This window comes from Moschus berezovskii, chromosome 7 (genome assembly GCF_049115385.1).
Source record: "Moschus berezovskii isolate FMDL1 chromosome 7, NW_MosBer_1.0, whole genome shotgun sequence".
Taxonomy (NCBI): domain Eukaryota; kingdom Metazoa; phylum Chordata; class Mammalia; order Artiodactyla; family Moschidae; genus Moschus; species Moschus berezovskii.
This window is the reverse complement of record NC_142466.1, coordinates 23,068,077-23,094,960: the sequence shown is the minus strand read 5'-3', so window position 1 is coordinate 23,094,960 and position 26,884 is coordinate 23,068,077. Positions and strand designations below refer to the sequence as shown.

The following is a 26,884-nucleotide window of genomic DNA, read 5'->3' as shown; positions in this document are numbered from 1 at the left end:
TGTGAGTCCTCTGGGTAAATGTGACCAGCAGAGATCAATGGGAAGGTGACATTCAAGCAAAGACTTGAGGGGGAAGGAATTAGAACATGAGGCTGTCTGTGGCAGATCATCCAGGCAGGGGGATGGCCAGTGTGGAGGCCAGTGTGAGTGTGCCCAGCATGTGTGAGGCCAGCAAGAAATAGAGGGAGCTGAGGCTTTTAATCTTAGATTTTGAGCAAAGAAAGAACTCTTTTCTCATGCACAGACCAGGCATGGATCCCTCATGTCCAGCCAATGTTAACTTCTCGCACCAAACTTCATCCTGTCTAAACGACCTCAGCATTTTTACCAAGGTTTTTGCCTTAACCACAGACTTTGTGTGGACCAAATGTGTCCCTTGTACCTTCATGTGATTATACTTCTGATTAAGATAAGCCCAAGTGAAATAATTAGCCTTCAGATAAACAAACAACTCACGATATATGACTTTTCTAAATGTTGCTGCCTCTTAGGGAAGTCAGCATGTTGTTGGTCAGTCACTAAGTAGTGTCTGACTCTTTGTAACCCCATGGACTACAGCCCACCAGGCTCTTCTCTCCTCCACTATCTCTTGAAGCATGTTATTCTTAGCAGTATTAAATACATCATTGCTGAGATATTATATGCATGGCTATGGAGAAACAGTTATCCATAATATTGTGTGCTCAGTCACTAAGTCATGTCCAACTTTTTGCCACCCCATGGACTGCAGCCCGTTAGGTTTCTCTGTCCATGGGATTTCCCAGGCAAGAATACTAGAATGAGTTGGCATTTTCTCCTCCAGGGGATCTTCCTGACACAGAGATTGAACCCATGTCTCCTGCATTACAGGCAGACTCTTTACCTATGTGCCACCTGAGAAGCCTCATAATACTATCTCTGGGTTAATAAACATAGGATTCTTTTGATACCTTTCCCCTCTATGTTCTATATATTTTTCTTAAAATTTTTAAATTGAAGGATAACTGCTTTACAGAATTTTATGTTCTATTTATTTCTTGAAAATGCTTAGTCTTATCCTCTGCTAATTTGGTTATAGGTGAGGTCATGTCTCAATTATATGATACAATTTCCTCTGGAGCAGATATTCAACTTAATTTAGTATGCAGTAATACATTTTACAAGCTCAATCAAAGTTTAATTACATTAATTAGATTTCCTCATTTACATTTTAATTTATTAAGTACTGGGAATTTTTGTTTTTCGTCTTCATGAAACCGTTAGTTGATGAATGCTACATTAAAACAAGAGGTTTCCATTAAAAATAATGTGTTCTGTTAATATCTACTCAATAATGAACTAGAAGAAAAGTCAGATAAAATATGTAATTGTTACAGATGACACTACAATTATTTCCCAATGACAGTTCTTTATCATTTTGGTTAATGTAGCAATGAAGTCTGCTTGGAAGCAGAGTTGAAATTTAAGAATTTAGGATATTGAAAGAGTGGATAGATTTAATGATCAGCTTAGCTTCCTTGGGAAGTAAGCTTCTTACGGGAGTATCAATTTTTGCTGTTGTTGGGTGGAAAGACTAAAGGCATCTGGTTTGAATTTATTGTCTGTAAGACAGTTTTCCATTTATTATCATTAATACAGTATGGGTTTCTAGACAGAATCTAATAAGACAGCAAATATTCAATGTGTATGGGGACACATTTGAAAATTAAAATGGTGGTTTCCTCAGTATAGTAGAACAGGGGCTGTGACCTGAAATGCCTTCGGGGATTGGCAAGAAATGTACACAAGTGAAGCATCCCAGTGACAGAGGACAATGGTAACCGACAAGCAGCCAGGTCTGGGCAGCAACAGGGAGTGGTGCAGACGGCAGTGAACTGGAGAGACAACCCCATCTAAACGGGTCAGCCACTTCTCAGCCAATTCTTGGCACAAGAAAACAAAAGCCTAGTGTTGCCAGATCTCCTGATTTAGTTGGAGAAGCCAGAAATTCTGATTTTCGGATCAAGTTTTCCAATTTTTAAATGTTGGCAGCTAGTTAAACAACAACAACCATCTATGTAGATTCAACAAATCATGCCTGCAGGACAAATCCAGTCCCCAGCCTACCTCTTGGTCACATCGTGGTATACATTTCAGACAGTGAACCTCAGAAGCAGAGGAAGGCTTCATATGTGTGATTGCATTCCAGAAGTCTCATTCCTCTCTGCTCTGTGTCTAGAAATCACCTCGTCCCAAACAGCTTTTGTCAGACATAGTATTCTATTATTGTTGCTATTAAGAACAGGGGCTGTTACTGGAGTCATGTACAGTTATTACATAGTGACTGTAAATGTACTAATAATATATAAGTATACAAAATTTATGGCTTCCCTGGTAGCTCAGCGGGTAAAGAATCCACCTGTAATGCAGAAGACCTGGGTTTGATCCTTGGGTCGGGAAGATCCCCTGGAGGAGGGCATGGCAATCCACTTCAGTATGCTTGCCTGAAGGATCCCCATGGACAGAGGAGTCTGGCGGGCTACAGTTCATAGGGTCACAAAGAGTCAGACACAACCAAGCACAGCACACAGCACATACAAAATTTATATATTTCTGCTTTTCTAAATATGTTTATATTTTAATGTTGTTGTTCAGCTGCTAAGTCATATCTGACTTTTTGTGACCCCATGGACTGCAGCACGCCAGGCCTCCTTGTCCCTCACCATCTCCCGGAGTTCACCCAAGTTCATGTCCATTGGATTCGTGATGGACACAATGGACATTTAATCTTACATTATTATCCCTCCAAATTATAAACTACACAGAACAAATCTATAAGCCCAGTTGTAGTTTAGAATTCTGAGGGACAGATATACTACCCAATGTCACACAAATCAGGTAGGGGCAAGCCTGAGATTCTGCTGCTGCTGCTAAGTCACTTCAGTCGTGTCCGAATCTGTGTGACCCCATAGACGGAAGCCCACCAGGCTCCCCTGTCCCTGGGATTCTCCAGGCAAGAACACTGGAATGGGTTGCCATTTCCTTCTCCAATGTGTGAAAGTGAAAAGTGAAAGTGAAGTCGCTCAGTCGTGTCCGACCCTTAGCGATCCCACGGACTGCAGCCTACCAGGCTCCTCCATCCATGGGATTTTCCAGGCAAGAATACTGGGTTTACTTACTCTGACTGATGAGCTTTTTCTACAATACAGTCTTCTTATCTTTGTATTCCAGGTCATGACCAAACTTAATACTGAATCTTACTGCAAGAAAAAAGCAGTACAACATTAATCTGTTGAGAAGCTACACAATACACATGGGCACCCTCCTGGGAAAATGCAAATATGTGCACAGGTTCTAAAATAAATTCTGAATTAGTTTTTTGTAAAATTAACCTTGCTTTTCATTTATCTGTTCCAAGATCATTGCAAGATGAAGAATATATTTGTTAAAGAAATAAGTCAAACACATAGAAAAGACAAAATAGATGATGGCTGTGTGCCTTTTATTTGTGACATTTGAATTCTTAAACTCACAAAGAACTGATTTCATAAATATCCTTTAAGTTTTTAATTGTTTTTTATTGTTAGTTTGTTCTTATAACCAAACCCTTAATTTAATCACAAACGGAACTAAAATTATGCTAAATCTTTTTTCTTGATGCAATTAGAAAAGATACTGAAAAACTTCGAAATTAGAACACTCAAAGCTAGTAAAACAGCTTAATTGTCAGATTAGAAATGGACTCTTTCCTCTAACAGTTACAGAAATCCTTATTTATTCTTTGAAAAAGTCTTGTCCAGAATTAACTCTCAGAGGGAATAGCTTATTATAGAATATTTTTGTTGATGTATTTTTAAAGCAGAGGGAAAAAACCATTATTTCCCAAACATGCTTTGTTTGGCTAATTCTAGGAGAGAATCACCTATTTCCTCAAGAAGTAAAAAAACCAAAGGACAACAGTATTACCAGTGATACATCAGACTCCTTTCAGTGATTCTGCCTTTGGACGCATTTCTTGTACTTTTCCTATGATATTTCTTTTATTCACAGTGTGGTACCCATGGGATGTGGAAGCGATATTAGGGTAGAGACCCTAGGAAGTGATGCTTCCAACAGTGACCAGAGTGACATAATCACCACAAATGATGACAGAAATTATCCATGTGCCCTAATGCTTTGCCAATGAAAAAGGGAATTAAAACAACTCAGTGTAATCTTACAAAGAACGCTAACAGTAGGACATTCAAGATCGGTCAAAATAGTGTTGCACAATACAAATAAGGATTTAGTATGAGCAAATATAATAGAAAATTTATAAATGTATAAAATCAAATCAGGAGTTAGCAAAGACATAGTACAGTATGGAGAAAGCATGCAGTGATTTCCTACATGTTCACTGCTGGTTATAACGCACGGTGGCATAGACAGCTTTGGGGAGGCTTCAGATTGAAGTACAGAAATGTTAGCAATGGCACAACATGACTTCCAAGAGAATTCAGCCAACAGGAGATGATAAACAAGGAAGGCTGAAGGACAACTGGTAAGTCTTCAAATACTCAGTGGATGTGCAAACAAAGCTCTCATTTAGTATGTTTTTACTTATGTCGTACTTTTTAGAGTTTTTGGATCTTTCTTAATGTGGGACACTAGAAAGGTGAGCTGAAATTCAGAGACGATATAATAGTTAACTCCAGGTGAATGGAAAGGTTTCACGTGGAATATGATCTGGGGGTTACACCAGAGGATGCTGCAGGATTTCTGTGCCCGAAGACTGTTGAGAGAATTGGTTTTTCACCTGGAAAGTAACTGATATGGTTTGGAAGGTTGTAGAAGGAATAGCTTAAAAAAACAAAAAATCTCTCCAAGTCACTTCCATTTATCCTGGCCCTCAGAAATAGCAAACACCCCAGGAAGAGAAAATGAACAGTTTCAGAAGCAGAAACTGACCTCAGATGAGTATTTCTCAACCTGTTTTTTTCACTATCATCTTCCTAAAGAGCCCTTTTAGACATTCTATTCATAATCATTCCCCAGCCCCATGGAATTTTAATACTAAATACTCACTTTATATCCGTGCACACACTGTGGTTCCTTGGGAGGGCCATGACTCAGTGTAATATCTAAGATTTCCGCCCCACCTAAGTCAGTTTTTGCACTCTTGGGCAATCACCTTTCATGAAAATACATGCTCTCTAAAATAAACCATCAGTCTGAATGGGAGGTCACTGAGGATTTGCAGAAAAAAGTTACATATATTTTAACTATGGCTCCAGGGACCACAACAAATTCTCACTATCCAGCATACTCATGCATTACTGCAGAAGGAAACTTTTAGCTTCTCCTTCCCCCTGTGACACAGGAAGAGATGAATTCTTTGTCACTGCAACAACATCTAACTGCAATGGCTGCAATCTTTTGGAACTTCTGGGCCTCTTTGGAATATTAAGAAAGGAAAGCAGTCTCACACTCTATAAAATGTATGAATATTGAATTTCAGAGGTTTATGATGAATTATGGAACTTAATAATGAATGCATCAGGCAGATGACACCTCAACCCACTGATCAAGCTTAGTATTTATCATAAAAAGAGACAACTGAACATCACATGCTTCCTGGTGTGATGCGGAAGGGAAGAAACAACACCACTTATGTAGTGTTCTGGCTAAAAATGTTTACCAGAATCTAATAATGAGGAAACAATCAGAAAAAATTCCAGATTGTGGGACATTCTGGAGTTCAAAGCAGCTTGAACTCTTTAATAACGTCAGTGCCACAAAAGACCACATACTTGCCCCCCCGACACACACCCCAAACATACACAAAAGAAGGACTCTAATCCATTAACTAAAGAGATTGACAACTATGGGTATACGGATGTCACTGTAATCTTTTCCATTTGAAGTTCCCACTTTGACATTTCTCAAAAAAAAAAAATCATAGATGCATGTATTACTCAACTTTAAAATAATAGTGGGAAATGAGGGGGAGCCAGACAGGTCAGAAGGAAGAAGCCAGGTGTCAACTGCAGATCTGAAAAGCAGGAGATGCCTGAAGGGCCACAGGAGCTCAGATCTGCATTTGCCAGAAGTTCTCAGAATGTAGTCAAGCCAAAGACATAAAAAATCGCCTGTAGTGATTTTCTTCACAATTTGCCAAACAAAGTTCTGTGGGAATAGGAACCATCTATAATTAAAAAATAAGAGTGACTTGCCAGCACTTTTCCTAGAAGTGCCTATTAGTGCAGTGAACAATATATCCATGAGGAAATTGTTCCAAGAAGTTTAAAAAAAAATTCCAGATTTTTTTTAATTGAGTGGAAATTTCATATGCACAGTTAACAGAAAATAAACTTCGAAAGAATTCATAACAAAAGCCTTCAGAGTCCAGCATCCTACTTGATTAGGCATTAATTGAAATGTCAGCTTTTTCAAGCAAAACTCCTGTGGTTTTCCCTGGTGCCAAGCTTCAGAGTTCCTTCCAGTGCCTGGGCTCCAGGCTGTCATTTCCCCGTCCCACTGCCCAACACTCCCATGCAGCACTTACTGCATAGCACGTAGGTCAGGAAGACGCGCTCATTTTCCTGTTCTCTGGATCCTTTAAACCAGAAATGATGCTGAGAAAATCCTCTATCTTGTCCTCTCAAAGTTACTTAGGAAGCAAACAAAACCAAACCAAAACATGGTATGTTTGTTCTTGATCAGAACACAACAATATGAAGAGAGGTAGCAGCATTTGAATTCCATGAGACGGCATTTGACAAAATACAAAGCAAGGGTTGGTTTGCTGGCTTAGGTCAACACAGAATGCCACGGTGCCCAGAGAGTCAGTCCTTTCTTAGTTTGGACCAAAGAAAGGTTTCATGCCTTTCCAGGCTCTTGTGGCAGCCCCAGATAGCTTTCACACGTCACATGTAATGAGACAAAGTCAGAGTTGTTAAGTTATTCTTTAATCAGTATTACACTAAAATTCACTAATACATTCTCATCTACTTCCCTCCACCAACTGCTATTTTGTCAAATTCAAATGATCACCGGAAGTATCATCACCCCCTAGTTACAGACTCTTGGGACCACCACAGTTTTGTGAATCAATCAGTGAAGGCAACATTACTTCAGCGAAAAGTCAGGTAGCTTTCAAAAGGCAGGATGCAGCACAGAATAAGTCTGTCTGCTGGGATCCAAACATTGGCAAGGATGGAAGAAGGAAGACGGCTCCAGCTTGCCTGTTACCTCGGCAACCGTAGCAGGAGCATCACCCGGGCAGAAATTAACTTTGTTTTGTGATGTCAAATGTAATCAGCGGAGGAGGTGGGGAGTGCGGAGGAACAGAAAGAAAACATCGACCGGATCTAGAAGCTCAGAGGGCCGGTTGGGAAGATAACAAGTCAGTGGGCTGGGTGTCTGAGCTACAGGCATCAAATTACCCATTGTACTTTCCCCTCCACCACTGAAATCTCAGTATTACGTAGAGACAGCCACCACACCCTTTAATAACGAACAAACACTGCACTAATCTGGCTCAGTGCTTCTGCTGATCATTCTTGGTCATTTATAACTTCCTTTATTTCTCTCTTAGGAGAAACAGGGAAAAAAAAAAATCTTGACCGGAAGAGACAAGGAATGGCTTGTTTTTTTTTTAAAAAAAGATACTCTGTTCAGGGTGAACTGGTAACTAGCCAGCCTCAGGCTAGAGACCAGTCTCTTCCCTGCAGTGAAAGTGTGCAGACCCTGTTTGGGACAGACAAGCCGCCCCGTGGAATGGTCCCTGGTAAAACTGCTTATGGGGGGAATTGCGCGGATGCTGTGAGTCCGAGGGCGTCAGACCTCCCAGCCAAGACCTCAGCATCAAGGGCCGAAGTCTGCCGAGACCGCACAAGAAGGCTTGTTAGAGGAAAACTGGTTGTGCATCCAGAGTTCCAAAATTCACTGGGTACTTAGAACACACGTTACAGAAAAGGCAGCCAGCTGACGAGACAGGTAAGTGGAAAGGTAGGAATAAGGAAAAGTAAGGACTTCGGGCGCAAAACCTGAATTTCAGCAAAGCTTAGGTGGCAGGTCACAGGCAGAACTGCACAACTGCACTGTGCGTGTTAAGTGCAGGGGCATCCTTTCTCCAGGATGGGCGAGGGCTGGTCCTTCCCTCCCGGCGGCTCCACAGGTCACGCTAGCAGCACTCAGGGTTGAGAGCAGAGGTGAGCAGGGAACCACTCTCCGGAGTCACCGCTGGTCTCCAGCTGGGCCTGTTCCTGGCAGTAGGCACGCCTCTCCAGCCTGGGAAGTCTCCCTCCTGCCCGCCTGGGATGCCAGGAGGAAAACAGCTTTCCTCTTTCTTCCGGAGGGTAAGATGGGGCCGTTAGTGGCACATCCTGCTCGTCATCTCTTTCTGGAAAGCAGGGGGAGAAGGATGGTTAGGAGGAACTATAGGCAGAGAAATTACTTGTTGAAGGATTCTGAAAATGCCCTGGCAATCTCTGGAGGCTTTAAACAGGAGGGTGCGATCATGGCCCCGGAATACGGTTCAGCATACAGATGTGTGCCTGTTGGCTGGGCTTTTTGTTTCTTCCCTTTTTTTTTTTTTAAATATATCAGAGCAATGTTTAAAAAACGTAGCCAACTTGCCAAAAATCCAGGGTGCACTGTGTTTCAGGAAACACTGCAAGATCTAGAGCCACTGGGGCGCTGGAGTCGGGAATGGCTGACCTCTGTTGACAGAAAATACTCTTTCCAGTTTGCCCCAGTCTCCACCACTCCCAGCTGTCTGCCCATCAGGAGTCTAAGTATCTTACTGATTGACATGGTTAATTGTATTTTTCTTAGAGGAGAGCACAGTTTCTCTTTCCCTAAGATTCAATCAAAGATGGAAGAACAAAAGCTAGCTTCAGTGCGTACAAGTCAAGAAAAGTGGGAGGAAGGACATTTCCGAATAGAAATGAGGACTAGCCCAGTGTGTCTGATGGGCAGCCATATCCAGCTCGCTTTCACCAGCCTCACCAGCTGCCTGATTCTCGCGGGCATTTACAGATCTCAGATGTGCCATCGGTTCTCCTTCTCGGGGCCTCTGCACAGGCGAGACTCTTGCCTGTGGCCTGCTCCTACCAGGCCCTGTCCTCCGTACTCGGCGAATTGCCATTCATGTTCCCAATTCCAGCAAGATGGCTCTGACCTGCCTGGGAAGCCTTCCTGCCCCACCCACTGGGGATTTGCCACAACTCCTGCCTTTGCCCACCTGGAGTCGTGCGAGCAAGGAGCCGGTTTGTACATCATGTGTGTGCATGCATGCGTGGATGGCAAGCATGTCTGACTGCTCTACTCAACCGCAAACTCCAAAGTGTCAGGAGGAAGAAATCCTCACTGAAACCCTCATGTCTAGCCATGCGTCTGGCACAGGGCAATGGCTCTTCTTTCATTCCCAAGAACAGCCTGGATTGCAGGCTGGGAAGGCGCCTTGTACCTTGTGGCATTTAGGACACGTTTCATGTCATTTTAATTAGTCGAAGGAGCTGCTCCCGAGTTCCACCTGCTGTAGAGCTGATGCAGCTGCTACCTCCCTGGTGCACTCTGATCCCAGATCCCGCTCCGGCCAACACTCCCCTCCCCATAGGAAACATCTGAGGAAGGAGGGCTTCCCTGGTGGCTCAGATGGTAAAGAATCTGCCTGCAATGCAGGAGACCGAGGTTTGATCCCTAAGAGGACCTTGCAAACAGGCATGCCAGTTACTCAGGAACTCTATTAGAAAACCATAGCAGTGTGTTGGTTAAAGAAATGACTTAGTACGCAGAGCAGATCTAGGTAAATACTTTTGCACTCATAGTACTAAATAAGGCAATTACTTCAAGATACATATACTGAAAAATTAAGTGGCCATTTAGTTATGTTCAGTACTTGTACTATGGGCCAGGTACCTGGGAGATGAGGTCACTCTTCTCAAGGAGGTATACAGTTTATCAGGGAGAAAAAGATATAAAATACAATGATATAAATGTAACTCTTTAGAGGAGGGGATGATGCATGGTAGAACCCAGTCCACCCTCAGTAAGATCTCACTCTGTCCTCACTGGGCTTCCCTGGTGGCTCAGTGGTAAAGAAGCTGCCTTCCAGTGTAGGAGTCTCAGGTTCCATCCCTTGGTCGGGAAGATCCCTGGAGAAGGAAATGGCAACCCACTCCAGTATTCTTGCCTGGGAAATCCCATGGATGGAGGAGCCTGGTGGGCTACAGTCCACGGGTTTGCAAAGAGTTGGGCACCACTCAGTGACTGAGTACACAGTCTGTCTTTGCCACCTCCCTGTGTGACCTCCCTGCGCCTTTGGGGTTTTTTTGGGTGGCCCTTTTCTAGGGTTACCTTCCCAAACCTCCTCTTCAGCTGTTTCATGGCACCCTTCTTCACAATTGGAATAGTCTGTTACCTATTGCATTTCTGCTTTCTGGATTCATCCCGTGTAAGATCCCGTAAGGTCTATGGAGAAAGGGGCTGTGCCTGCTGTCTGCTGTTTTCCCAATGCCTGGCAAGTGATGGTGGAGAAAGGTTTGTCTAACCCAGCAGTGAATGGGCCCACAGAGTCCTCACCCACGAGATGGAACAGTGATGCCTACTTGAGGTGAGTGGGAAGCTTGAAAGTACTGATATGCACAGACTCAGGACACGTTCACACAAAGAGTCGCGCACGACTGAGTGACTGAGCATGCTTGTTGGAGGGAAGCCGGGCTGAAGCGGAGCCTGCAAGGGCGCTTCCGTGGCTGGAGCAGAGGGGCCGGGGCAGGATGGGGGCACAGGACTGGGGAGACGGGTAACCACACAATAAGGTGTGAATAAGGACCCAGGCACTTGGTGTGGTGGATGGACATGATGACAACCTTAACAGGGATCTTCTGTTCCTCTGTTAAGCTTCCAAAGGTTCTTGTGTTTTTGGTTAACTTTTTAAGACAGAGAAAATGAGGTGGGAATGCAAAGTTTGTGTGTGTGTGTGTGTGTGTGTGTGTGTGTCTATGTGTGAAAGAAAGAGAGAGGAAGTAAAGGAGAGACCATGGCATCAAGACAATTTTGGTTTTATAACTAATTCTTGTAATTATTTGCAACGGGTCAGTGTTACAGAGAGAAACGATGTTTTGGGTGGTTATATCATTGTCTCTGGGTAAAACTTGGACCGAAGAGAAATCCAGGCCTCAGAGCAGAAGTGATGTGCTCAAGGTGAACAGGTAAGGGGGCCCGGCGGGCTGCACGGCTGGCATGAATGGTAACGGTCACTTCCGTCAAGTGAAGGTCTGCTGCACGGCTGGCATGAATGGCAACGGTCACTTCCGTCAAGCGAAGGTCTGCTGCCCACCAGTCTCGGTTTCCCTCACGGCTCCACAGGCATCACTTTGTGTAACCCTAACTCTGATTCTGTGAGGGAAGACTGGCCATCCCCATTGGCCTGATCAGGAAACCGGCACAGAGATGGAGAATGACTATCAAAGGCACAGGTGAGATTTAAATTCGGGTCTGTCTGGGTGCAAAAGCCGGCTCTTTCCACTACACCGTGTGATCATGGTTTAAAGTCCCTGAAACATTCTTATGACTATGCATTTGAGTGCCAGTGACTTATTAATTAAAATATATTAATCACAGGTGGTTTCAATCATTCCTGAATGTTCAAAATGCCAGAGATATTCTTTTCTTTACCCAGACCGATGCCACTTTGAATTTCAAGTACAGTGGGTAAATACTAAAACAATTATGTCACTAAATACTAAACACTTATGCCACAATTATGGACGGTAGAAATATGGAAGGCTTTTGAAAAGTTTGAACTTCAGCAAAGGTAGAGTCTGTGAAAAGCCAGAACCAGTGCTTTCCTCACCATACCACACAGCCTCACACACACGAGAAAGACTGTTTAGGAGGAACCTTCTTACCATTCTTACAGGGAATGAATGGTTGAACTAGATCTGAAACTTGAGGAAGGCTCAGTTGGATCCACCCTTCAAAAGCCTATAAGCTGAATGGATAAGGAAGTTGTGGTACATATACACAAGGGAATATTACTCAGCTATAAAAATGAATGCATTTGAGTCAGTTCTAATGAGGTGGGTGAACCTAGAGCCTGTTATGCAGAGTGCAGTGAGTCAGAAAGAGAAAGACAAATACCATATATTAACACATGATATATGGAATCTAGAAAGACGGTACCAACGAGCCTATGTGCAGGGCGGCAAAGGAGACAGAGACGTGAAGGACTCAGTGGGAGAAGGAGAGGGTGGGATGACTTGAGAGAAAAGCAGTCAAACATGTACATTATGTACATTGCCATATGTAAAATAGGTAACCAGTGCAACTTTGAAGTATGTATCAAGCAGGGCACCCAAAGCCTGTGCTCTCTAACTTGGAGGGATAGGGTAGGGAGGGAGGTGGGAAGGGGGTGAGGGGTTCAGGATGGAGGGGACACCTGTATACCTACGGTCGAGTAATGTTGATATATGGAAAAAACCGTCACAATATTGGCAAGTAATAATCTTCCAATTTAAATAAATAAATAAATAAAAATTTTAAAGCCTGCAGGCTTTCATTACTGTATTCTAGTGATTCCCCACTGGGAGGCGCCAATGGGCCGGCTTAAAAAAAAAAACAAAAACTTTGGTTCTGAGGGAAAAACCTCAATCTAAAAAGACCCAGCTAATATCGGGTTCCATGGGTTTCCTCTCCATCAGAGCCCTCCTGCAGGCATCCAGCAGGGCCAAACACATTCTCTCTTACAGGGAGAGTGGCCTGAACAACAACTGTGCAGTTTGCTCTTTGGGGATGAATTTGCAGGAGTTGCCTGAACCCACCATGTCACGTTAAGTCCACTACAGAACTCCAGTCTGGAGGAGGGCATGGCAACCCACCCCAGTATTCGTGCTGGAGAATCTCATGGACGGAGGAGCCTGGCGGGCTACAGTCCATGGGGTCACAAACAGTCAGACACAACCGGAGCGAGAGCATGCCCGTTTGCAAAGAACAAGTGCTTAAGAGGCTTCTGGAAAGGTGGTGCGAATTTTCTGAGAAATGATCCTAAAGTCTGTATTTGGCTTGGATACAAAGACTTTTCAAGCATCTGGATTTTAAGAAATCCACACTCCAGTATTCTCGCCTGGAGAATCCCATTGACGGAGGAACCTGGTGGGCTACAGTCCCTGGAGTTGCAGAGTCCGACACGATTGAGTGACTAAGCAACAAATTCTTAAGAAAAAGGTCAGGATTTGGTTGTGCTCCTTCCGTGCCACTGCTTTACATAAGGCAGTAATTGATTCTGTAAAGAACCCCGTTCCCTACTCTCAGCAGAACAAATTCCACACTGGGCAGCCTGGCAAACAAAGCTTTTCCTAGCCCCACCCACAAACCTGCTCACCTCCGGCTGAAGCCCCGCCCACTCACCACACCTGCCAGTAAAACTAGAATCTTCCCCGGTCTCCAACAGCCCAGTTCTATTAAGGCTTCTAGTAGCTTCTTACCGAAATGTGATATTTGCTAAGTGTCAGTCATCATGCTAACATAGCCATATGAATAAGTTAATATTCAGTTCAGGTCAGTTCAGTTCAGCCACTCAGTCATGTCCGACTCTTTGCGACCCCATGAATCACAGCACGCCAGCCCTCCCTGTCCATCACCAACTCCCGGAGTTCACTCAAACTCATGTCCATCGAGTCGGTGATGCCATCCAGCCATCTCATCCTTTGTTTTCCCCTTCTCCTCCTGCCCCCAATCCCTCCCAGCATAAGGGTCTTTTCCAATGAGTCAACTCGTCGCATGAGGTGGCCAAAGTATTGGAGTTTCGGGTTTAGCATCAGTCCTTCCAATGAACACCCAGGACTGATCTCCTTTAGGATGGGCTGGTTGGACCTCCTTGCAGCAAGAGACTCTCAAGAGTCTTCTCCAACACCACAGTTCAAAAGCATCAATTCTTCAGCGATCAGCTTTCTTCACAGTCCAACTCTCACATCCATACATGACCACGGGAAAAACCGTAGCCTTGACTAGACGGACCTTGGTTGGCAAAGTAATGTCTCTGCTTTTTAATATGCTGTCTAGGTTGGTCATAACTTTTCTTCCAAGGAGTAAGCATCTTTTAATTTCATGGCCGCAATCACCATCTGCAGTGATTTTGGAGCCCCCAAAAATAGTCTGACACTGTTTCCACTGTTTCCCCATCTATTTCCCATGAAGTGATGGGACCAGATGCCATGATCTTAGTTTTCTGAATATTGAGCTTCAAGCCAACTTTTTCACTCTCCTCTTTCACTTTCATCAAGAGGCTTTTGAGTTCCTCTTCACTTTCTGCCATAAGGGTGGTGTCATCTGCATATCTGAGGTTATTGATATTTCTCCCAGCAATCTTGATTCCAGCTTGTGCTTTCTCCAGCCCAGCGTTCCTCATGATGTACTCTGCATATAAGTTAAATAAGCAGGATGACAATAGACAGCCTTGACATACTCCTTTTCCTATTTGGAACCAGTCTGTTGTTCCATGTCCAGTTCTAACTGTTGCTTCCTGACCCGCATACAGGTTTATCAAGAGGCAGGTCAGGTGTTCTGGTATTCCCATCTCTTTCAGAATGTTCCACAGTTTATTGTGATCCACACAGTCAAAGGCTTTGGCATAGTCAATAAAGCAGAAATAGATGTTTTTCTGGCACTCTCTTGCTTTTTCAATGATCCAGCGGATGTTGGCAATTTGATCTCTGGTTCCTCTGCCTTTTCTAAAACCAGCTTGAACATCTGGAAGTTCACGGTTCACGTATTGCTGAATCCTGGCTTGGAGAATTTTGAGCATGACTTTACTAGCGTGTGAGATGAGTGCAATTGTGCGGTAGTTTGAGCATTCTTTGGCATTGCCTTTCTTTGGGATTGGAATGAAGACTGACCTTTTCTAGTCTGTGGCCGCTGCTGAGTTTTCCAAATTTGCTGGCATATTGAGTGCAGCACTTGCACAGCAAATCACAGAATCAGCTTCTGTTCAACACCTTCATTCCAGAGATGTGAGAGCGCTTGAGAGGGAGGAAGTGGCTTGCTGAAGGTCGGAGGCGGTAATGGCAGCACCAGGACTCCGGACCTGTGGACTCTGCGCTCCGTGTTGACCTCTGAGAGGCAATTTGTGTAAACGAGGATTTCTCAGCGTCACCTCAGCATGCTTCAGGTATAATTCCTCTCGCATTGTTGGCTCTCCTTCACCTAAACCTAAAACCTAAATGTCTCTCACAGCGTTCACACCATTTCCCAGCGACAGCATCTAGCATTGGTCTGGACTCCCCAGCCACTCAGCAGTCTCCAACTCCCCCGCTCTACTGTTAAATCCAGGGCAATGCCCATATATGTGTTTTCCTTTGCTCCTCGCTTCCCAAAGCACCTTCCTCCCAACTCCAGCCTCCTTCAAGGCTCTTGATCAGTGTTCCTCCTCAGGGACACCCTTCCCATCTCATCCCCGTGAAGTCTGAGGTGCTCCTCTTTTGGTTTCCCTTCATGCCCAGAGCACCTCTCACATTGTTCTATGATAGTTTATTATTTCCTGGTTCCAGCAAGACATCGTTCTTGAAGAGATGAACCATGCCTTATTTCTGTTTGGACCCTGGTTAACAAGACCTGGCACATACTAGGTGCTTTAAAAATACTCGTTAATCAGACTAAAATCCAATGAAGAGGAACAATTATTAGGTCTCAAAGTCCCTGTAAAATGAGAGCTGGAAAGAGATGCAAACTGAATACCTTACTATGAGGGGTGCACTTATGTTTATTGTGTGTGCATGTCTGACTCTTTGGAACCTCATGGACTTGTCGCCCACCAGGCTCCTCTGTCCATGGAATTTACTTCTTGTTTAAAACTCTGTGAAGTAGGCAATGCTTTTCTAATTTACAGATGAGGAAACAGAGTCTCAGAGGATTGAAGTAACTTGCCCAAGTTCCCATAGCTAGCAAGTGGGAAGGATAAAGGTTTGAGTCCAGATTTGGTTGACTTAGAAACAAAAATAATTAAACAAACAAATCCTGTTTCCATTACTCCACTGGCAGGGGAAGTAAAAGAAAAGGAGTGAGGTTCTTTGTTTTTCTAGTGTTTTAACATATGTTGGACCATAAAGAAGGCTGAGAGTTGAAGAATCGATGCTTTTCAACTGTGGTGCTGGAGAAGACTCTTGAGGGTCCCTTGGACTGCAAGGAGATCAAAGCAGTCAATCCTAAAGGAAATGAACCCTGAATATTCATTGGAAGGACTGATGCTGAAGCTGAAGCTCCAGTAGTTTGGCCACCTGATGTGAAGAGTCAACTCATTGGAAAAGACCCCAATGCTGGGAAAGATTGAGGGCAGGAGGAGAAGGGGGTGACAGAGGATGAGATGGTTGGATCTCATCACTGACTCAGTAGACACGAGTTTGAGCAAACTCCAGGAGATAGTGGAGGACAGGGAAGCCTGGCGTGCTGCAGTCCATGGGGTCACAAAGAGTTGGAAACAACTGAGCGACTGAATAACAACAAAACATATATTCGGTTTAGAAGTCCTACAGCAACAGCATTTTAAAGCCAATTTCTTGTTTTCAATTCACCAATTTTCTGCTAATTCTGAGAAACAAGAAGGAGAAAGGGGGAGGAAAAAACATTGGAAATAAAGTCATGATTGAGGAAGAACAGGACACAGGACACGGGACAAAGAGATGAAAGAAAGGGGGGTGCAGAAGGCGTAGCAGTGTGGCAAGAATGAGAAGACTGTGCCCAAAGCTCGGTGAAAAAGACCTCTGTGTAAGCGGGCGCCCCCACAGCAGCCGCCGCTACAGTGAGGTAATCTGAGGTACCCAGAATGTCGCTAGATGTGGCCCGAAGACAGAAGTAAGTGACTTCTCAGCCACAGAGCACAGGCAGCCACACACACGCGCATGCACACAAGCATACGGCTCTATCCTTCTCTGATAATGGAGCTTCACCAACACACGTTAAAGGCAACACGTCAAGGTTATAGTCGCAGAAAAGGCAAGAGAGAAACGGTGACTCCACCCCAAAGGGCCCGGCATGGGGGTGGGGAAGCGCTCCTTTTCTACAATGCTCCCTTGAGAGCAGTCAGCCGCACAGCCTCAGGACCCCATTCCGCGAAGCCCCTAACCTGGAGCGGCCGTGCCTCGCCTGTCATCAGTCTCAGCTCAGATAAAGACAGATTTGGGACAGTGGGTGAACTGCAGCATGAAATACAGAGACCACGTTTCTGGACAGGCCTGGGGGACGGGATGTGAGTAAAACACTGTAACGGAGAAGACTTTCCATTCCCGACAGCAGTTAGCGCCCCCTCCACCCCGGGTGGGGGCAGTGGCCAGGTCAGAACGATGACTTTCTGTGGGCCCTCCACCTTACAAATTCCATTTCTTAAAGACTTCAAAACCTCCAAGTTGTATCTATATTATCCCTTTCTTTTTTCGCTGTTGGCTATTTTTCCTTCCCTTAACAAGTGTGTGGGTTGAAAATCATGACCATCTCAAAAATTTCATTTCTCAAGGGTCTGCTAACCACTACCTCCCCATCCCCACCCCCATCCATTCCAGACAATGTGCTGCTTGCTGATGCCTGGGCTAGGACTTCACCAGAATCACCCCTAATCCACCCGCCCCTCAGGGCCCTCAGATTCTGTCAATACCCATTTCCCTCTGGCTGTGTTTCTACACTGGAGGTCAAGCAAGTATTTTGCTATTTCCTCATCTCAGTATCTAACCCACTGGGAGCAAAGCAAGTCCCTTTGGAACTGGCAGTTTTTCTGGAAAAGCAGAGAGGATAAGAACCAAAAGGAAAGTTAGCTGGCATCAGCAAGGATGCTGTGATTGTCAGCTAAAATGCATGGGGCAACATGGGGTAACATGGGGTGATTTCTATGGGGTGATTTCTGAGTGCAGACAGGGACAAGGGTTCAATGAGGACTTTTCTAGCATTATGATGCTGTGAGAAGCGTGCCACACTGGTGTGAAAACAACCCTGGTGGTTCTGTGGTAAAGAATTCGCCTGCAATCCAAGAGACCTGAATTCGATTCCTGGGTCAGGAAGATCTCCTGGAGAAGGATATGGCAACCCACTCCAGTATTCTTGCCTGAAGAATCCCATGGATAGAGAAGCCTGGTGGGCTACAGTCCATGGGGTCACAAAGAGCCCAACACAACCGAGTGACTAACACTTTCAATTTTTACTTGCCATTTCTCATCTCACACACTAGCAAAGTAATGCTCAAAATTCTCCAAATCAGGCTTCAATAGTATGTGAACCGTGAACTTCCAGATGTTCAAGCTGCATTTATAAAAGGCCAAGGAACAAGAGATCAAATTGCCAACATCCGTTGGATCATCGAAAAAGCACAAGATTTCTAGAAAAAACATCTACTTCTGCTTTACTGACTACACCAAAGCCTTTGACTGTGTGAATCACAACAAAATATGGAACATTCTTCAAGAGATGGGAATACCAGACCTATCTGCATCCTGAGAAATCTGTATGCAGGTCAAGAAGCAAGTTAGAACTGGACATGGAACAACAGACTGGTTCCAAATTGGGAAAGGAGTACATCAAGGCTGTATATTGTCACCCTGCTGATTTAACTTATATGCAGAGTACATCATGCAAAATGCCCAGCTGGATGAAGCACAAGCTGGAATCAAGATTGCAGGGGGAAATATCAGTAACCTCAAATATGCATATCACATATGCCACCCTTATGGCAAAAAGTGAAGAGGAAAGAGCCTGTTGATGAAAGTGAAAGAGGAGAGTGAAAAAATTGGCTTAAAACTCAACATTCAGAAAACTAAGATCTTGGCATCCGGTCGCATCTCTTCATGGCAAATAGATGGAGAAACAGTGGAAACAGTGACAGACTTTATTTTCTTGGGCTCCAAAATCACTGCAGATGGTGACTGCAGCCATGAAATTAAAAGACGCTTATTCCTTGGAAGAAAAGCTACAACCAACCTAGATAGCATATTAAAAAGCAGAGACATTACTGAGAAAGGTCCGTCTAGTCAAAGCTATGGTTTTTCTAGTGGTCATGTATGGATGTGAGAGTTGGACTATAAAGACAGCTGAGCACCAAAGAATTGATGTTTTGAACTGTGGTGTTGGAGAAGATTGCAAGGAGATCAAACCAGTCCATCCTAAAGGAAATCAGTCCTGAATATTCATTGGAAGGACCGATGCTGAAGCTGAAACTCCAATACTTTGGCCACCTGATGCTTAGAACTGACTCATTGGAAAAGACCCTGATGCTGGGAAAGATTGAAGGCAGGAGAAGGGGATGACAGAGGATGTGATGGTTGGATGGCATCACCGACTCGATAGACATGAGTTTGAGTAAGCTCCGGGAGTTGGTGATGGACAGGGAGGCCTGGTGTGCTGCAGTCCATGGGGTCGCAAAGAGTTGGACATGACTGACTGAACTGAACTGATTTCTCTTCCTCCCCTACCAGATGGTCTCAGCAAGTTCAAGTGTCTGCAGAATCTCAGGGCCTGCCCCCTCCTCTCTCCAGCCTGGCACACCTTGCTTCTGTTTGTTTCTGCAAGGAGAGCCCCATTTCCTGAGTCAGTCACCTGTTCATTCATTCAAGCCCTGCCTAAGTGTCTCCAGGTGGGAGACAGAGCTTTTAGGGAAAGGGAACAGGATTCCAGGGGTGAGGGAAGACAGAAGGAGGATTGGGTGGGCGCCAGAGCTAGCTTCTCGGAGAAGGCACTGGCACCCCACTCCGGTATTCTTTCCTGGAGAATCCCATGGATGGAGGAGCCTGGTGGGCTGCCGTCTATGGGGTCGCACAGAGTTGGACACAACTGAAGTGACTTAGCAGCAGCAGCAGCAGAGCTGGCTTCTAACAACGTGCTCTGGAAGCTACCACTCCCTCAGACTATTCTCCCTCAGCTCTGAAGGGCAGTGTTTCATTTCAAGGGGGAACCCAGGAAAATATTGGGCTGTAGGGAAATCCCTGGAACGAGAGAGAGGAGCAGAAAAGAAACAAAAAGAAAGAAAAAGCAGACAAGAAAATACAAAACACCTCCAGCCACTCAGCCCTGTGGGGACAGCTGGTCTTCAGAAGGTGGAAACAAGGGCGGGGGCAGCTCCCTCCACCTCCAGACACAGGGTGGCTGTGCAGCTCAGGACCAGAGCCACCCAGCCTTTCCAGCCAGAGGGTTTCTCCTCTCGGTTTCTAGGGTCCAAATAGCATGTATGGCAGGAAATGAAAATGACCTTGACAGTTCCGGGGGGGCTCCGTAAGAAGCCTCTGTTCCGCCCAAGATGCAGGACCAAACCACTGAGGATGACTCGGCCTTCGCTGCAACAGGGCCTCTCAGTGCGCTCGCCAGTGTGACCTATTGGGTCTCCTGGGTGAACTGGACCACTCAGAGCGGTTCCTGCAATCTGGATCTGCAGGAGGCTGAGGACTGGGAGCTGCCCCCAGTCTCTGTGGCCCCGCCCCCTGGGATAAGCGCACTTTCTTCTGCACTGAGGGCCTTGAAGCCCTGCGGATGCACCGCCTCCCAGTGGTCCTGTGGGCGAGGTTTCTGGGCCAGAAGTTTCTGTCCATTAGGGCAAACTTACCACAGTGTAAAGAGCAGGTGCCTTGGGCCAGACTCAAGCTCCCAGCCTTCTTAAAAGTTTTTTTTTTCTTTTTTTCCTCCTTTGAACTTTTTATTTTGTATAGGGGTCTAGCCTATTAAAAATGTTGTGACAGGGTCAGGTGAAGAGCGAAGGGGCTCAGCCATACACATATACATCAATTCATTCTCCTCCCGACTCCCCTCCCATCCAGGCTGTCAAGTATCATTGAGCAGAGTTCTGTGTGGTATACAGTATGTCCCTGTTGGTTATTCATTTTAACTATAGCAGTGTGTACATGTCTATCCAAAAATCTCTTCCTACCAGCAACCATAAGTTTGTTCTCTAAGTCTGTGAGTGTCTTTCAGTTTTGTAAGTTCATCTGCATCGTTTCTTTTTAGATTTCACACATAAGGGACGTCACATGATACTTCTCCTGCTCTGTCTTATTTCACTCAGGATGACCCTTTCTAGGTCCATGTTGCCACAGATGGCATTAACTCTTCTTTTTAATGGCTGAGTAATATTCCACTGTAGTCTTACTGTCACTGTGTAAAGATGAAGACAGAATACCAGGGAGACACTGACACCAGTCGCCTTAAATGATGTTTGGAACAAGGCTTTATACATATTAATAACTTGATGAATGAATGAATGAAGTAGCGCCAGATCATAAAGTAAGGCGTGAGCAAGATAAGCAGTAGTCTCTGAGCCTTAATGAATCAACAAAAGTGTACTGTGTTGCTGAAGAGTAGTGTCCACACTCCCGGCCCTTCTCTCTTCGGGCCATATTATGCTCAATGCTTTGCAATCATTACTCCATTCAGTTCTTATAACAGTCTTCTGGGGTGAGTGATTTTATCCTCATTTTACAGATGGCAGAGCTGGTTACAGGTTACGTACCTTGGTAGAAGTCACATAGTTCATTAGGATAGCCAGGATTGAAACTTGAAAATCTGTCTTCCTAACTAGTCCACCTTAGCGTAAAGCATTGTTCTGAACAGATCCTCACTCGTATCTGTATGTGCTTTCTACTGAGTCTTTGAGACGGTGGCCACGGAGGGGCGGGGTTGGAAACTAGGTCATGAAGGGCAGAGTCAGGCGTGGGAGCCCACAGTGGGGTGGGTGGGGGGACTTTCCTTGCTAGCATCCTCAAGTCTGAAGTCCTGTAAGGGCAGCCAGACTACAAACACCTAAAAAAACTCTCCCAACTTTAAGGATACAGGTGAGCCAACCATCACACAAGAATTTAAAATGTTCTTTCTGCATTCTCTTCAGAACGTGGATGGCAAATAAGCCAAAAGAAATAAAAGTAGAAACATGGCAGGCCAGACCTTCCTACACAGGAGAGAACAACTTTTATTTGATTAATTCTGTTCCTAAACGCAGTCCACATCACTGGCACACAGGGTGGTCCCCCTGGGTGTGTGTGTGTGAATGTGAATATGCGCACATATATGCACGACCCCAAGTACGTGCATACATATGTATGCACAGATAGACACACAGACCTGCCACCCACAGAGAATATTTATTCATACTCATACAAGAATCAAACCGCTATTCTTTCCCCTAATCCTGCAAACATTAAAAGTAAGCCACTTTACGTAAACACATTCAGTCTCTTGATATACACTAGTTCTTACAAGGGCAGAGCTGCATATTTTTGAAGCTCTCTCCTTTAACTACAGGAGATGGGTTACAGAGGCGTGGCTGGCTGCCTCATCGCGTATCATGAAAGAGCATTAATCAAAAATGCTTGGTCATCAGGACTTCCCTGCTGGTCTAAGAATCCACCCAGCAGTGTAGGGGACGCAGGTTCGATTCCCTGATGGGGAAAGTAAGATCCCACATGCTGCTGAGTAACTAGGCCCGCGAGACTGCAAATACTGAAGCCCTCCTGTGCACTCCGGAGCCTGTGCGCCACGACTAGAGAGTAGGCACACTTCAGGAAAAATCCCACGTGACACAACTAAGACCCATTGAAGTCAAATAAATAGTTTTTTTTGGTCTAAAAAGACTCTTGCAATAGGAGATAGATTGGACTCAACTCCTCTGAAACAAAGGCAGGAAAATTTAAAAACAGAAACAAAAAGTTTCATCGTCACTGCATTTCGCAAGACCTTTTCAGCAGACCCCTGGAGGCCCCCGTGCTTTTTACCATTCCGACTCACTCTGCAGATCTGCTGACATGCCCTCCCCCTCCCATCCTTCTGGCTGGGGCACTGTTACTTAGCCCTTGACCATGACAGAGCATGCATGCACGCTGAGTCGTTTCAGTTGTGGCACATTCTTTGTGACCCCATCGACCATAGCCTGCCAGGCTCCTCTGTCCAAGGGATTCTCCAGGCAAGAATGCTGCTGTGGGTTGCCATGTCCTCCTCTAGAGGATCTTCTTCTTGATATAGGGATTGAACCTGCATCTCTTAACATCTCCTGCATTGGCAGGGGGGTTCTTTACCACTAGCGCCACCTGGGAAGCCCCCTGACAGTGCATGGATTCAGCCTAATTTCTGCTCAAAGCGATCCTACCTATAACCCAGCAAGGCACAGTCTCAGTCTCTCTGGCGGTTGGCTGCTCCCTTGTCTTCCTTCCCATCTCTGCCTGCCCCACCTCTGAGGTCCACACAGCTATAAGGGTTCTGACTCCCTGCCTCCCACACCCTGTGTGGGTCAGCAAAACTGGATTCGTTCACAGCAGATCCTCTTTAAGCCCCTTGTTTTGAGATGAGCTGAGGGTGACTGAGAATTCCAGAAAAACATCTACTTCTGCTTCATTGACTACGCCAAAGCCTTTGACTGTGTGAATCACAAAGAACTGGGGAAAATTCTTAAAGAGATGGGAAAACCAGACCACCTTACCTGCAAGCTGAGAAATCTGTATGCAGGTGAAGAAGCAATAGTTAGAACCAGACATGGAACAACAGCCTGGTTCCAAATCAGGAAAGGAGTACGTCAAGGCTGTATATTGTCACCCTGCTTATTTAACTTATATGCAGAGTACATCATGCAAAATACCAGGCTGGATGAAGCACAAGCTGGAATCAAGATTGCAGGGAGAAATATCAATAACCTCAGATACGCAGATGACACCACCCTTATGGCAGAAAGTGAAGAACTAAAGAGCCTCTTGATGAAAGTGAAAGAGGAGAGTGAAAAAGTTGGCTTAAAGCTCAACATTCAGAAAACTAAGATCATGGCATTCAATCTCATCACTCCACAGCAAACAGATGGGGAAACAATGGAAACATTGACAGACTTTATTTTCTTGGGCTCCAAAATCACTGCGGATGGTGACTGCAGCCATGAAATTAAAAGACACTTGCTCCTTGGAAGAAAAGCTATGACTGACCTAGACAGCATATTAAAAAGCAGATACGTTACTTTGCTGATAAAGGTTGGTCTAGTCAAAGCTATGATTTTTCCAGTGGTCATGTATGGATGTGAGAGTTGGACCATAAAGAAAGCTGAGCACTGAAAAATTGGTGCTTTTGAATTGTGGTGTTGGAGAAGACTTGTGAGAGTCCCTTGCAAGGAGATCAAGCCAGTCAATCCCAAAGGAAATCAGTCCTGAATATTCATTGGAAGGACTGATGATGAAGCTGAGACTCCAATACTCTGACCACCTGATACAAAGAACTGACTCATTGGAAAAGACCCTGATGCTGGGAAAGATTGAACGCAGGAGGAGAAGGGACGACAGAGGATGAGATGGTTGGATGGCATCACTGACTCGATGGACTTGAGTTTGAACAAGCTCCAGGAGTTGGTGATGGACAGGGAAGCCTGGCGTGCTATTGTCCATGGGGTCTCAAAGAGTCAGACATGACTGAGTGACTCAACTGAACTGAGCTGAGGGCGGCTGAATGCACACATGCCCTCCAAGGGATGGAACAGATTTTAGTGTGGCCTGGTACCCAACTGTTGGGTTGCCCAGCTCTTTGAGGACTGTATGTGGGAGGGCAGGTAAGGAATTCTCCCCCATTTGCTCCTGTCACTGGCCTTTTCATGTGGATGGGGTGGAGAGGGAAAACATTCCCAGTGTAGGTTAGGCTGCAGACTCAGACTTTTATTCATCCTGTGAAATGAGAGAAGTTTAATGTATCTAGCTCTTGAGGACATTCAAAAATTCCTGAAGAAGCATGATTTGTCTTTCTGGGTGTGACCTGAACTTCAAGGGCATGGGTCCCTGGAGGAAGAATTTACCTCCCCAGGAGAAAACAAAGGACTCCATAGAAGAGGGTCAACCTGGGTGAATTCAGCACAGGACACAGCTTGTCATCACGTAATTAGACCTCTATTGTGTGTCGGATGAAAATGTACAGACTTTTCTTCCTCAATTGGCCTGTAATTAAGGAAGTTTGTAGTTTCTTAGCTATCTCATTCTTTCAGTGGACACAAAGTACTATGTTGATAGGGTAAATAAACATGAAACAAACTGAATTTTCACTTTAATAAAATAAGGCCTATTGCTAGGAATTTACCACAAACTGAAACGTGTTCTCACGCTCCCAAAAAGAGAAAAGTAGCCTTCCCAGAGTTGAGGGCCTGATCACCATTCCCACTTTGTAACTTTCATCTGTATGAGGGTGGGGGTTCATGGTGCTTCCCCTGTGGAGAACTGAATTTGAGGAAGGTTACATGGATTACATGGTTAATACCTGGCAGAGTGCCCAAGGTTATATGGTTAATACTTGACAGGGCAAGAATTTGAACCAGGATCTGTCATCTGCATGTTGTCCACAGCCCTTGAAATCCTATTTTTGCAGCCCTTGGCCCAAATTGAAGCCCACCTATTTTGTTTCCACGTGGCGCTAGTGGTAAAGAACCTGCCTGACAATGCAGGAGGCATAAGAGATAGGTTCGATCTCCGGGTCAGGAGGATTCCCTGGAGGAGGGCATGGCAACCCACTCCAGTATTCTTGACTGGACAGTCCCATGGACAGAGGAGCCTGGTGGGCTACAGTTCAGACAGTTGCAAAGAGTCGGACACACCTGACGCGACTTAGCACGGCACACAGCACGTAAGCTAAGAGTGGTTTTTATACAGTTGAAAAGAGTCAAAAGAAGAATATTCCCTGATGCATAAACATGTGACATTTAAATTTCAGTCCCCAGTCAGTAAAGGTGAAGCTGGAACCCAGTCACAGCTTTTGTTTCTGTGTCATCTCAGGTTGCTTTCCCATGTTGAGTAGTTGTGGTGGAGACCGTTTACGTCCCAACAAGCCAAAACACTCAATATCTGGATCTTTTCAGAAAAAGTCTGCTGGCACTGTTCTGCACCCTATTGGTACCTTCAGCGGTGGGACTCTATGGTGTTAAAGTCCACGTGATTATAAATGGTCCCCTTTCCAAAATTAAACCTAGCTGTAAAAAGTTCAATATCTCTATCTTGAGAAACAGTAATGCTACACGAGGAAGAAAATATATGTGAAAAAAACCAGACTAAACTCTATGTTTCTGCCTCCCTGATAGCTAAACTTTGATGACTTTTAGAATACATCACTTTGCCGACAAACATCCCTATAGTCAATGCAGTAGGTGTGTATGGATGTGAGAGTTCGACCATAAGGAAGGCTGAGCATCAAAGAATTGATGCTTTCGAATTTTAGTGCTGGAGAAGACTCTTGAGAGTCCTTTGGACAGCAGGGAGATCAAACCAGTCAATCCTAAAAGAAATCAACTCTGAATATTCACTGGAAGGACTGATGCTGAAGCTCCAATACTTTGGCCACCTGATGTGAAGAGCTGACTCATTGGGAAAGACCCTGATGCTGGGAAGATTGAGGGCAGGAGGAGAAGGGGACGGCAGAGGATGAGATGGTTGGATGGCATCATGAACTCAATGGACATGAGTTTGCGCAAACTCCAGGAGATAGTGAAGGAGGGAGGTCTGGCATGCTGCAGTACATGGGGTCGCAGAGTCGGGCATTACAGAGCAACTGAACAACAAGAGTACAAGAGGAGGCAAAGACTTTTTTTCTTATTCTTGGATTCCCAAATAATGAAGCATGAAAACAAGACGAATTTTACATAAAGAGAATGTACTTTATAGGACTAAAGTAATTTTTACTCGTTAGGGCTCCTTCTTCACTTTGATATTTTATTATGAAGGTGCAATTTGAGAACTTTTTAGCAACAGAGGTCATTGTTCTCAGTACAAAAGGGAAATCACTCAATGTATTAAAAGGTGGTGGCCACACTGCTTCAGCTAAGGAGAAATGAAAGGAGATACCGTCTTCCTTTGTATACTTTTTGTTCTCCTTTCTGACCTCTCTTGCACATTCTAAAGACCTGGCTCACATGTGAAACAAAATTTAAACCATACCTATCACAATGAAGAGTTCTGGAGATGGTGAAGGTTGTACAACAACG

At 44.9% G+C, this 26,884-nt stretch overlaps 1 protein-coding gene across 2 annotated transcripts in view; it reads right to left on the bottom strand.

Annotated features, from left to right (window-relative positions):
• Nucleotides 1-3,439: 3,439 nt before the first annotated feature.
• The window catches only part of MOB3B (MOB kinase activator 3B), a 239,754-nt gene continuing 216,309 nt past the window's right edge, over nt 3,440-26,884 (bottom strand). For both annotated transcript variants that reach the window (XM_055428122.2, XM_055428123.2), the window contains exon 4: nt 3,440-8,341. In XM_055428122.2, coding sequence (XP_055284097.1) covers nt 8,312-8,341 — 30 coding nt within the window. In that variant the 3' untranslated portion in view covers nt 3,440-8,311. The remainder of the gene's footprint in view (nt 8,342-26,884) is intronic.